Here is a 14,571-nt window from a genome sequence, read left to right on the forward strand (position 1 = left end):
GCGAGGAGTACAGACAATTTAGGAGGGGGGGACATATATCCGACTATACATGGGGGGGGTAATTAGTATAGAATCTAGGGGAGGGGTAGATGGCATACAGTACAGGGGTTGTGGCATTAATGACAGACTGTATAGGAGGACAGAGGTGTTCAGCCATTACTACAGGTCTTGGGAGGGGGGTAAGTAGCTTAGAATACAGGATGGGTGATGAGAGGGGGACTCAATAGAATATAATACAACAGAGTGAAATATATACAGAGGAGATGAATATTAGGTGCTTTCACACCTGCGTTGGGGTCGGTTCCGGGTTTCTGACTCTCCGCTCCGTTTTTTAATGAGGGAAACTGAAAAAAAGGGATCTATATTGCGAATATCCATAGTAAAATGGAACAAGCTGCATTCTATTTTCCGTGAGCGGATTACGAAATTCCCACTAATGTGAGCAGAATTGTGTAAACGAATGTATTTGATTGATCAGCGTATTACTGCAGATAATATAATCGCAAAATCCGCTATTCCAAGCCGGTCGTGGGAAAACATCCTTACATTGAGTGAGACGTCACTCAGTAGTTGTTGTAATGGAACCTCTCGCTCAGTGCCCTGTCGGGGGTCGATTGTACACGGGAGAACAGTTGCTCATAATCGCTCGTTTGAGCGATTAGTCAGGTGAGTATCGGCCTGTGTAAAGGAACCTTTAGTCATATTTTCTAACATGCAGTCAAAAATCATAGTCAACAAAGTGCTGTGCATTCCACTATCTAATGTGTTTTATCTAAAGTACACCTGATGCAACTAATGAAGCTGTTGATTAGTTGCATCAGGTGTGCTTGAGTATATGCACTTATGAGAGATTCTATTCAGTGGGTTGAATAAGTTTGAGGCTTTATTCACACTGGCGTTGCGATTGTCGTCCGCCTGCATCGCAGCTGAAAATTGAGCGAATGAGAGAAAGCCGCGACCAAGTCGTGGCTAGATCTCACATTTTCTCGCCTATACACAGCCAGGTGTGACGTATATACTCCATAGCCCAAAATTCCAGCCCACAAGCAGAAATCAGCTGCGATTTTTCCGCTCACAGGGGGGAGAATCGCAGCATGTTCTAATTTGTACGGGAAAATGCACGGACGGCTTCCATTGCAGTCAATGAAAGCCATCCGCCCCACGATACTCTGCGCTGTGGGAACAGCAAAAGTACCGCGAGAATCCGCGTCACAGCCCAGCAGCGGCGCGTCATGTGCTGCACTGCGCATGCGCGCGCTTACCGGCCGACACTCTCACGGCAGATCTGGACTGGCAGTTATAGGGTCTCTGGGGGGGCGCCGAGTCTGATTCCGCTGCGAGATTTCGCAGTCGGGGTCTTACCCGGCCGTGGGCATGAGGCCTTAGGTCTGAGATTGCAGTAGTCATTACAACTGGCATATTGTATCGAATTTGCAGAAACCACTTGTATTAGTTGTGTTGAGCTTTTTAAAATGTTATTGTTTGATTGTTTTTTTTTTTTTTGCAAAAAGCTGAAGTTTTGTAAATGTGGTAAATAAACCTAATTTTGCAATGGGGGGGTTGAATAATTTTGATTGCAACAGTTGCTGGCAACATGGGGAGTAGTAGGTGCCATAACTTACTCTTCTGTACAATTAGTGGGGTGGGAAATAGCATGCAAGGTGGGGCTCAGTAGTATATAATACAGGAGAGTGCAGTATATAGCTGACAGTATAGGAAAGTATATAGCTAAGTAGAATAGGGAGGTGATAAATAGCATACCGTCTGGGAGTATATAGCTGAAAAGGTCTAAACAGAAGACAATTTGAGGGAGATAGACAATACAGAGTATATAATAACGGAGAGGGGCAAATAGCAGGCAATCCATGGGAAGGGTAGATAACGGATGGATAGGTGGGCTGGTTACATATACATGATTGGGGAGCTAATAATATAAAGGGGGTGAGATAGTGGACAGGAATAAGAGAATAGATATTGTAGATGGATGTGATGGAGATTATCGCCAACTATTGGGTGATATGAGATATCCGTGAAAGAGCAGTAATGAACCAGTAAATAGCATGGCGGCAGGCGAGTAAAGCAATAGGGAAACACGATGATTCTTGGCGCTTCTAGATTATTGGGCCGCAGGGAGAAAAAGCAAAGAAAGCAAATTAACCCTTTATGTCTTCTCAGTAAAAGCATCAGCAGAGCTATCTGCACCGGTTACCACTGATCTCTCATCAGCAGCCATTGATGTTGTCACGATGCATCATCTAGTCTATGGGATTGGAGGCTCTGAATGATGAAGCATGCACCAGGCATTCAGGGATGATTTCTCCTAGCAAACCCCCCCAAATAGTAATGACGAGTAACAATCCCCGAGGGATTGATAAAGGCGGCCATACCGGTAATCGCCAGTTTGTCCTCCAATACACAAGTGAGAATGGAGGATGTGCAAAAAAGCAAGGAAGCTCACAAAGGATAATGTGAAAAATATACAATAATTAAAAGCCAGAAACACCCAAAAAGTATATTTAAAAAGTACCCACAAATACATCCAAAAGGGGCACAGACTGGAAAATCAGCAGCTTGCTGACCCCAAACAACTATCAGACATATGACCAAACTAGCTGATATACCCGGCTTTGCCCGAGTTAATTTGGTACTGGTGTTTATCTTGTGTTCACACAGAAAATCTTATGAAGTCGTGGTTACTTTAGAGATACCGAGGAAAAAAATATGTTCACCATTTTGCATGGTTCTTTGCGTTACCCAGGAAGCACCACGTGGAGGTAACAATGCGACACTTCCTTTATATAAAATGACATCAGGAAGTGAGAGAATTAGATTACGTATGTAAAATTTGGACGCTAATTCTTTTGCGCTTAGAAGTGAATAATCGAGTTGGGACCCATTAACTTTTCCTATTTATGACATAATGCTTGTGCCAAATTTCATGTTTCTATAACATCGGGAAGTGAGAGAATTAGATTACGTACATAAAATTTGGACGCTAATTCTTTTGCGCTAGGATTGAATAATGGAGTTGGGACCCATTAACTGTTCCTATTTATGACATAATCAATGCTTGTGCCAAATTTCATGTTTCTATAACATCGGGAAGTGAGAGAATTAGATTATGTACGCAAAATTTGGACGCCAATTCTTTTGCGCTAGAATTGAATAATGGAGTTGGGACCCATTAGCTTTTCCTATTTATGACATAATCTATGCTTGTGCCAAATTTCATGTTTCTATGACACCAGGAAGTTGGAGAATTAGTGGCAAGTCAGTCAATCAGTCAGTCAGGGAGGGCTTTTGTCTTTATATATATAGATTAGTCCCAGGATCAGAGGCCATAACATACTGTAGTGCAAAGCCCTAATACAGACATAAGAAGCACTAGGAGAGACACATAGAAAGCCTGTCACCGGGTAGACGATGAAGGAGACTTCCCAACTAGTTGCAAAAAGTTTCCTCAGGGGTAAAGCAGGCTGGGCAATTCGGCCTACAATTAAAATCTCAATCTTTTTTTTTTTTCAAAAAGTTTTCTCAATTTTAATTGCTTAACAAGCTAAAATACCAAGAAACATTTCTTTTACATATGAGAATTGCATGAACACCGATTCCCTAATATATACAAATTGTCAGAATTGTCATAGTTCTGATAATTAGAACTTAATAAAGGAAACCTGACAGCACCTTTGGGGCCACTAAACTACGAGCGCGTCATTATGCAGCTGCGTTTAGCCTTCTAAAGATGCCCCTGTGACAAGCGGCTGTCTCTGCGCTATCGAGAAAAAGGAATTATAACTTACCAGAGATGAGTCAGAGACTCATCCCCAGCAGCCCTGGCAGTGAAGCGAGGTTTATTGTCCTCCAACTTTATATGTGCTGTACTAATGCACCTGATCCCGCTGGATACAGGTCCTGGATTCAACTCTGGTCATTGTAGATAATGCCAAAAGAATTGCTTGTCACAGGGGCATCTTTAGAAAGGTAAATCATGCCCTAACGACATGTTCGAGATTTAGTGGCCTCAAACTTATTGGTTCCCTTTAAAGGAGTTGTCTAGTTATAAACTATTGGTCACCTAAGGATAGGTCATTAATAGTATATCAGTGGGGGCTTGTCACTTTAGATACCAGCCGATCACCTTTTACAGAGTTGCAGGAAGCAGACAGCTCCGTTCTCACTGTAGTGGACAAGCTTAGTATTGCAGGTCGAGTTCCTATTTACTTCAGTGTAATTGTCAGGACTTCAACCCAGGAGCTCTTGTACTCCAGGCGGTAGCTCTTGCTATTGAGCTATCCAGCCCCCTGCACAAACCTGATTTGTTTTCTTTGCCCCTATAATCTAGTTCCTGGCTCCTTGTTTGGCTCTTCCCCATTCTCTTGATTAGACATCTTATTTAAACATGGCCTGGCACTCCCTTCATCGCAAGATTACTGTGCCTGTAATCAAGCTACTCTATCTGCCTGCTCCTTATATAAGATATGCCTTCTCTTGTGTACCTACCTCTGGCTTCCCCTGACTATGCTACCTGTCTACACAGGTCACAGTAAGAGGCCCCTGAACCTGAACTAGAATGTTACAGTAATACCAAGCTTGGCCACTGTAGTGAGAATGGAGCATTCTACTTCCTGCAGAAATCAGCTCAGTGCACAAGCGCATGGACACACAAAACAGCCAATCAGAATAGATCCTGGGCAGAAGAAATCGCTTTAAGAAATTGCTGTGCATGTACGGGGTTCGAACATCAAACTTATACACACAAGAAGGATGAGGTTCCACTTCCCCTAGTCATCAGAGCCCCCACATGTACTGACCTCTCCCATCACGGTCCCTACATGAACAGCCATCTCCCTCCCAGTAATCACACCCCCATATGGACTTTCCTTTCCCCAGTAATCTCAGTCACCACATATATTGGCCCCCCAATCATCATACTGCCCATACTGTGCACTGATGAGCGCCAGACGGTGTGATATACAAGCTTAGCACTGATTGGCTGAGACTGGAGCCAATCAGTGTTATACTTGATTCAAAAATATGATTTTTGGCGCACAAGGTAGAATATTCATGTTCACCAACATAGGTGAGACGGCAGTACTTGCACTACAGTGTCAGGACTAGATTTACTGTGACTGTGGCTACACCAAAGGCCCTTAGCTTACTCCCTGTGTGTGTGCGTTGCGCCCAAGAAACTCAGCCCTGACTTGCATTGGAAAGCACACGGACAGCTATCTGTGCACTGCCTGATTGACGCCCAGGCAGCACATTGAAATGTATTAGCATGACCTATTGATTGTCCATGATACAGAGAAGCATAGGACGTGTTATTAGTTCTTAGTGGTCCAGGTAAAAAAGTCAAAGTACATGTCCTATAATGGGACCATGCGCTGTCCAAGGATTAACACAGCCAGCACACGGCTGGTGTTTCGGGGGCCAAATGCAGAATTGGCTGATAAATATGGCGCTTAGGGGAAACGTATCTCTTACAAATATAAGTATTACGGAGACGGATAGATAGATACCTCCACTAAGATCATGCACAGAATGAAGTAATTAGGAGAAAACAATATTGTACTACTGTAGCGAGTCCAACGACGGACATATGGCTGCTGCGCAGATTACAGTCAACAAGGGTAGCACGCAAGAATATCAGAAGGCTGCACCGCATGAGCTTGAATTAACAAGGCGGATAGATGAGCAGTTCCGAACGGTTATTGTATGTATTACACATCGCTAATCAATGGAAGGTGAAGCACATTAACCTTTTGTGCCTCCAGTGAAAGGATCGGCAGGGCTCTCTGGTTACTACTGGTCTCTCATCAGCAGACATTGACGTCTTCAGGCTGCAGAAGGGTTCATTCTTCTCCAACTAGTCCCTGTGATTGGGGGGTCTGAGTGATGAGGCGTGCCCCGGCTGTTCAGGGATGATGTCTCCTAGCAATCATTTACCCCACAGAGTAATGATGAGTAAGGGGTCACTTTACACGCATCCGGGGGAACCTAAGCAATCATTCCTCCCTCCTACCTCTACCCTCCGCCTCCATTCGCTCAGCACAGGAATGATCATTGCTGGGACAGCCTGTCAGGCAACTGCGCCCAAAAGATCGTCCTGTGTAAAATGGCCCTAACAATCCCTACGGGAGCCATAAAGGTGATCGTTATGTTCGCGAAGACTGGATTAACCGTTTAACAATGTGCATCCGACAGAACGGTGGACACATCAAGGACGCCATGTAAAGTACTTTGTAAAACTTTGCCCTCACTTAACTCCTCAACAAGTGATGATAGGCCAAAACTGAAACTTCCAGTGCATTCCTGAGTAGATCTGAGCCAAGATTGCTAGAACGTGCTAGAGTTCAAAATGGCCGCCAAAAACATCTCCACCACCCAAAAATGCAGCCTCCCTCCCAATTAATACTTTTACACATTGGAAGTCAGTTTTCCCATTATTAAATGGGAGTGGGCAGACGTTTGTATCTATCCGTCCATCTATACCTGGAGATAAATACGCATAGATAGACGTGAATGTCGGTGCTGTGTGCGCATCTTCCAGCCTTCACAGATCTGTGCTTACAGCTTGTTGTAACTTCACACAGCAGCAGAGGCGTGACATTGTAATTACCATATTTTTGGATCTAGAGGATCAGAGCTGCATTTTGCAGCAGATAATGGGATAGCAAACAAACCTGCCATCTCAGACGCACGGAAACATTTCTTCACTCTGCTAATTATGTTCAATCACCTACATGCAAAAATCTTTCACCGTGAGACAAAAATAAACAAAAAAGCCTAAAATTGCAACGCTAACAACTAGTATTGGAGTGAACACTTCCCATGTGCACCAAACCGACTTATGGCCCGTGACCAACTTTAAATAAGCTGTTAGTTCATGCCCCCATGCCCATGCTTTGGAACAAAAGGGCCTTGAGCTTCTTTCATCCCTCCTTTCTCATCCCTTGTAGGACAGAATAATGATTGTTCCCTCTGTGACTGATATTTTCAAGATTAGAAAAGCTTAGCTCCTTTTTTTTTCAAAAACAGCGCCACTCTTGTCCACAGTTTTTATGTGGTATTGCAGCTCAGCCTCATTCACTTCAATGCAGTTCATTTGCCATACCAGACACAACCTATGGACAGGTGTGGCGCTGTTTTTGGAAGAGTACAGCCAAGGCTTTTTTTTTAATTCCGATTTCCAAATTGTCCTGGCCTTGATTGGATGGAAAGGTCTCCTGCTGCTTGGTCAAACATTTGGAGCCATGGTGTTTTTCGAGACCGTTCTTGTAGCCTGCATGGGTCTGTTCCATAGGAATGAAGAACTTCGTGAAGTTGTCATCATGTTGGGCCCATATATTGAAACTGAGATTGTAGTGATGGTCTTTGTTTTTAGGTATAATTGCCCATTAACTATGATCTTCATCATCCTTTTCCAGGTAAACCATTGACTTAGTCATTGACCACAACTGATAGAACGATACATAGATGATATTTAACACAGGGTGCCTTGTATCCACAGGTCCTATCACTGGGAGCCGATGTCCTTCCCGAGTATAAACTACAAGCTCCTCGTATCCACAAATGGACAATTCTCCACTATAGTCCTTTTAAGGCCGTCTGGGACTGGCTAATCCTCCTGCTCGTCATCTATACCGCCATCTTCACGCCGTATTCTGCCGCCTTTCTTCTGAACGACCAGGAGGAGCAGAACAAAGAAAACTGTGGCTACTCCTGCAACCCGCTCAGCGTGGTGGACTTGATGGTTGACATCATGTTCATTATTGACATCCTCATCAACTTCCGCACCACTTACGTCAACTGCAACGAAGAAGTGGTCAGCCATCCAGGCAAGATTGCCATCCATTATTTTAAAGGCTGGTTCCTCATCGACATGGTGGCTGCCATTCCTTTCGACCTTCTGATTTTTGGCTCTGGCTCTGAGGAGGTAAGGGCCACTCGCTCGCTCTTTGTTATGTTATCACTGGCTGTTACCACGCTGCACCCTGCCTTCCTGGCCATGAGATACACACATCAGTGCTGAAATGATATGTTCTTGTCATGTGGTGCCTATCAATAACCCATCGGAGAAAGTGCGAGGCTTCTTCAATGCTTTTCATGTACAAGCACAGGTTAGGGGTGTGCTCGAATATTACAGGTATAGGGTCATGTGAGGTGACTGGCATGCTGTGGCCTCATTGGACATCACTTGGTACAAAGAGTTGTGTTCAGTATAGTTGCATACGTGTGAATCGCTCGCTGAAGATACACTGTATGACCAAAAGTATGTGCACCCCTTCCTTATAATTAAGGGGAATTGTTTTAGCCACACCCAGTACAAAAAGGTGCACAGAACCAAGCACACAACCATGTAGTCTCCATAGCCAAACATCGGTAGTAGTATGGGTCATACTGACAAGCTCAGTGTCTTGCCATCTCAGCTAGTTGTCCTCTATCCATAGGATACGGTATAACTTACTAATCGGTGGGGGTTTGACTGTTGGGACCTCCATTGATCTAAAGATATCGCCCCGACACGTTCTTGAATTTCGACGTTGGTGGTCATGCATGCCTTCTACTCTCCACTCTCTTCAATGGGAGCTGTCACAGATAGCCGAGTCAAGCATATGGCAATCCCATTCACTTCAATGAAGGCTTGAACTCAGCTATTTCCAGCAGTTCTCATTGAAGTGAACGGAGCAGTGGCACAGATGCATGACCTTTTGAATATTTTGGGAAGTACCAGGGACGATATCTCTGAATTGGTGGGGGGTCCCAGCGATTAGACTCCCACCATTCGGCAAGTTATTCCCTATCCTGATTATTGGGGATAACTTACTTAGATACCCTTTAATGGTATCATTCAGGATTAGAAAACATGGCTACCTTATTTTAAAAACTGTGCCGCACCTGTCCACAGGTTGTGTCTGATCTTGCAGCTGATCTCCATTGAGATGAATGGGGCTAAGCTCCAGTACCATACACAACCTGTGGACAGGTGAGGATGATGATTTGGGAAGAAACCAGCCACCTTCTACTAAACCTGGACCAAACCTTTTAAATATGACTCTGTCATAGGATGCCACCATTGCCACAAGTCAGTTTTTAAAATTGCTGATCTGACAGCTCTGCCCCGGTCACCTGCAAGTCGAAGATCAGCAATACCAAGTGGCAACTGGACTTTAGAGCAGCTGCACAAAAGCTTAAGATCACCATGCTCAATGCCAAGCGGTGGCTGGATCTGTAAAGCACGTTGTCACTGGAGAAGGAGAAACGAGTTGTGTGGAGTACTCGGGTTCTCTGGACCTCTCATTATCTGGTAGTCTCATTATAGGGGAATCTGTATTTGGCAGATGCTCAACATACTGGTAGAGGTGTGATGGTCAGGTGTCCACATACTTATGGCCATATAGTGTACCTTGTATACCAGGTGTAGGAGACAGTGGTGGGCTTTGCATGTGTACGTGTGTGCTGTAAGCATCTACTTCTGTACTGCATCTTATGTACAGGGTGATTCAGAAGTCAGGACCACACAGAATATCTCCTGAACGAAAATGGATACAAGTAGCAAACTTTGTAAAACTCCTAGATGGGTTGAGGGAAACTTTTTGCACTATGGTGGTGCCTGTCGAGCATCTTTCTGACTACTGTCTTGGATTCAGCCCAAGAATCTTTAGTGGAAATGGGGTCATTGGATACATGATTTAAGGGTAGAATTTCATCAGGAATTGAGAGGTGCAATAATGTTTTCAATACCTGCAACCATTTTTAAATTATGGATGATGCCCTGATGAGTATTAATAAAGATGTGATGTTGAATTATGTGGTATGGAAAGTATTAATCATGTCTTTTCAGTTACAGGAGATGCTGTTAACAATCCAGGACAGCAGTGAATCATACTGTTGATCAGTAACAAGTTCATGTGAGGTGGCTGAGGATTTCATCAAGATCACCCATGAAGACAACTAGGGAGTGCAGGAACTGTCAGGAAACTGATTCAGAAGCTCATGGAAACTGGTAGACAAACCGAGAACCGGAGAACCTGACTCACCTCGTTTTCCAATGCCAGTCTCCCGATGCTTGTCTGTGGACTCTTTGTGAAAACAGGTAGCAGCGCTCTCAACATCTGAAGATCGGAAACATAGCTTGGACGACTGGTTCTCGGTTTGTCCTGGACACTAGCAGTTTGCCTAAACTTCTGCAACAGTTTCCTGACTGTTCCTGCACTCATTGGCATCTTCCTGGGTGTTCTTGATTGAAAGTCTCAGCCACTTCGCATGAACTTCTGTTACCGACCACCAGGATGATCTCACTGCTGTCCTGGATTGTGAACGGCATCTCCTGGTACCTGAAAAGTCATCTGATGACTGTTTTTTATACCACATAGTTCAGGAGAACTTTATTAATGCTCATCATGACATCCTCAGTAACTTGTAAATGGTTGCAGATATTTAAAAAAAATGTCGAAATTTTACCCTAAAGGCCGCTTGTACAGGCCGGGTCAGATGCCGCATGCGGAATCCCGCAGTGGAATCCGACCCTTTGCCCATCTGGCAACGTAGCTGTCCACTGTCTTCACATATGTGCTGCGGATGTGCCCGCCCACGCACATGCACAGTACAGATGGTGACGCGGATCCCATGACCTTTCCGCAATGATGATGCAAGAAATCGCGTTTTGCTATCGTATGCTATGGGTGGCATTTGCTGCGGAATCCGTAGGCAGACACCCACTTGGGATTCTGCAGTGCAAATCCGCCCATGTGCAGGTGACCTTAATCATGTATGCCATGACCTCCTTACCATTAAGCTTCTTGGGCTGAACCCGAGATCGCTGTCACCATGATGGCCAAGAGTCACCACCATATTGCCAAAAAAGTTCCCTAAGTGGTTTACAAAGTTTCCTAAATGTATCTCTTTTCCGGGTGGCCCTGCCTTTTGAGTTGCCCTGTAGGACCTGGCTGTGTGTTTTACGATATCCAGCTGTGTTCACATGCTAAGGAATGATCAAGCACCTTCTTGAGAATATGACGGATTCCAGTCGCTCGGGACCTGGCTCGGTTTTGACTCTTCTCCTGTACCACTGACTGTCCACTATGCCACTCCTGCTTCTTTTCTGTATGGCCTGGCTTCTCAGCAGTGCTGGCGTTGGGCCCGTGTGTGCATATCATAAATTCACTAGCTCTGATCGATATGTCAAGTCACCTATTGTCCCAGTATAGTCCATTACAAGAAGGAAAACGCAGTGTACTTTATCATTGGATGCTGTGCTAGATAGTGTTCCCTTATGAACTTCACCATCCAAATTTCAAAGGAGATTTCCTCACACCAGAATTGATAACCTTTTTGTTAGTGTTTGTTTTCTCCAACCCAAAAGTCTGACCTTCATCTTAATTCCAATGTACTTGAGGTTTAGGCAGCACAAGCTAGGGGACTGCACCCTTAATCTAGAGCTAAGGTTCTCCTTCAAACCGAAATGGAGAGGCAACACTATTAAAGGGGTTCTCCTCCATGGAAAAAAAACATTTTTGTTGCAAAGGTCCCCTGATGATAGATAATGTAAGACCCCAGCAATCAGTCGTAATATATGGAAGACCCTGGTAGCAAGTCCTTAATTTCCATACAGCTCCCCCGCTGGGGGCGTGAAGCATTGTACAGTTCTCATTGAAACTAATAGTCTGTTGATATAATGAATAGATATGGCAAGTCCTCCAGAAAGAGAGAGCTGCTCTCTGTAACCTCAGTTCACTTTAATAGACGAGAGTCCTGAACAAGGGACCTCTGCTTTTCACTCAGAATTTCCTAATAGGGTACTTTAATGGGGTTGTCCAGTTGTAAACTATCTGTAGGACACGCCATCAATAGTAGATCGGTGGGGGTCTGTCCTTGGATCAGCAGTTCACCAGATTAGTGCACTTATGCATTGAGCTGATTTCTTCAGGAAGCAGACAGCTCCGTTTCCACTTCAGTGGTCAGGTTTGGTATTGCAGACACATTTCCCATTGAAGTAAATAGGGGCTTTGTCTGCAAAACCAAGCCTAGCTAGTGTAGTGGAAACAGTGATGTCTGCTTCCTGCAGAAATCGGTTTAGAGCATAAGCACACCGACCCAGCAAACAGCTGATCAGAAGGGCTCACAGGCAACGGACCATTGCTGATCTACTATTAATGGCCAATCCTGCAGATAGGTTTTAAAAGTTTTTTTTCCTTGTACCAGGCAACCTGTTTAGTAGAAATCAAAGGACTTCCTTAACTCTAAGACTAGAGCTGCACATACACCTTAGGCTCACATCTGCATTGGAGCCGCCATAGCAGATTCTGTCATATTTGACAGGAGAGATAGCCCAACATGCAACACTATAAGTACGACAAACCACATTATAGGTCAATGCAGACCGTGGGTCATCGGTTGTAGGAGAGTGCTATGGCTTTCATTAAAGGGCCACTACGCTTTAGTCTTTTATTTATTTATTATGCACCTACCCCCCACAATATTCGAAAGTGAGCTGATGTTACCTTGGTTAAGTATTTCTTTCTGTCTGAAACTCCTGGCCTCTTTTTACTCAGATGGTCATGTGATCTCAATTCTGGCCAGCTCATATTTACTTGGAGTTATAGATTTATTTTCTAGTCAGATTCTCAGTTTTAGTGATGCGATTACATTGATCCTTACCAAAGAGACTGCCTGCAGGGATCACAGGCATTCTTGGCACACTTACTGATGATGATCACACAGCTCCTGTCACACAGTTATAGTAGAGGAGATCACATCTCTTCCTCCTGACTGTATATTTGTGGTCTGTAGCTTATTTAAGTGAATATAGAATGTAATGATAATTTAACTGCCCCCCAGCAACAGAATCTACACTTAAAGCCCATTGTTTTAGAGAAAAACAATATACTTTATAACATATTCATTAAAAATTCAGCCCAAGATTAACCACAAGTCAAACGAGATAATAATGCTAGAACAAAACTTCTTACGGATAAGCAAAGTTGAGGAAATCAAAACTCATCATAATAGATTGTAAATGAAGGATAGGGCATAGAATTTAATCCACAGATGTGGTACTCAAGGACAGCAGGGAACGTCAGGATAGCTTCTTTTACATCCATACGCATATATTCAGGAATAGTTCAGTGACCAAAAAATCCCATACATGGTTCAGGGATATCTGGGGAGACAGACGACAAATCTCACCCTACAAGGCCCTTACTATGTCCCTGTATGTGGAGTTGTGGTCCTGAAAAGCATATCACCACAGTTCTCAAGCATTGAGTTTTCAGGACTGCAGGACAGTCCTTTTCAGGGCGACCACTCTGCATAAAGAGAAATAGTAAGGGTATTGTAGGGTTTGTCCTCCCACTTTCTGGCTATCCGTGAACTATTTGAGATTTTATGGTCACTGAACTACTCCTGAATATATATGTGTATGGGTGTTAAAGAAGCTATCCTGACGTTCCCTGCTGTTCTTGAGTATCACACCTGTGGATCAAATTCTATGCTCTATCCTTCATTTACAATATGTTGTGCTGAGTGTTGATTTCTTCAACTCTGCTTATCCATAAGGAGTTTAGTCCGAGCATTATTAACTCCTTTGACTTGTGGCTAATCTTGCGTTAAATTTTTAATGAGAATATTTAACAAAGTATATTGTTTTTATCTAAAAATTGGGGGCTTTAGATGTAGATTTAGTTGTTAAAATTATTTGCCCTCTTCTGGGTATCTGTTTTGTAGATTTTGATTTGTTCCCCCAGCAGGCAAAAATGGTTTAGCCTCTAACTAATGCTGTGCTGATGCATCATGGGATAGATGTGAAATTGGAGGTAAAAATTCTCATCCTCAAGAGAGTGTCTGATAAGCATCAGACAGGGGGCTACACTGCGGAGAAGTGACTGCAATGCACAAAGGAGGCCTCCAGAGTGTGACAGGCAATTAGGTAAGGGGGGGAGGCATGAAAAAATGTGTTTTTTGCCGTAGTGGCCCTTTAAAGAACAAAAGCCACAATACTAGTGTGAACACAGCTTAAGGTGACCATACACCTTCAATAGCGGTCAGCTGAACACAGAACATGCTTGAGCATTCAACATGCCGATTCTTTTATCCCCAATATCTATTGAACGTACATTGGCTGAACATCTAATACACATTTCAATGACCTGGTCAGCCAGGTTTTCCCAACCTTAGTCCAATGTTTTTGGCCACCTTTACATAGACAAAATCTTCTTTCAAATGACTTCTATTCCTCCTGATCATGCATGCTAAGCTTAACTATAGACTGAAGGTTTTCCTTTGCTCCAATGCTAAGAGACATCCAAGTCTTCCTCCTATCTCAGGGTTGTCATCATTAAAATATACCTGAGAACTCCTTAAATCTTGAACTGAGGGGGCATCACAATATCAATAGTAGAAGAGGCACTCCGGTGGGGCTGTGTCTCAGGATGGAAATGGCAAGAAAATGAATGCAAAAATGTTTTTCTTTCAAGTTCATGAAGAGGATGGAAGAAAGTCCAAAGAGCCGAAAAGAGGTAAAGTAAATACACAAGATGAGTGCAATACAAGCAAGTGCGCTACGGAGTGTAA

General features: G+C 43.7%; 1 protein-coding gene across 1 annotated transcript in view; it reads left to right on the top strand.

Moving 5' to 3' along the window:
- Nucleotides 1-14,571, top strand: part of KCNH2 (potassium voltage-gated channel subfamily H member 2) — a 252,154-nt gene that overhangs the window by 211,218 nt on the left and 26,365 nt on the right. The window contains exon 6 of the mRNA XM_066585363.1: nucleotides 7,511-7,936. Coding sequence (XP_066441460.1) covers nucleotides 7,511-7,936 — 426 coding nt within the window. The remainder of the gene's footprint in view (nucleotides 1-7,510; nucleotides 7,937-14,571) is intronic.

This window comes from Eleutherodactylus coqui, chromosome 12 (assembly GCF_035609145.1).
Source record: "Eleutherodactylus coqui strain aEleCoq1 chromosome 12, aEleCoq1.hap1, whole genome shotgun sequence".
NCBI lineage: Eukaryota > Metazoa > Chordata > Amphibia > Anura > Eleutherodactylidae > Eleutherodactylus > Eleutherodactylus coqui.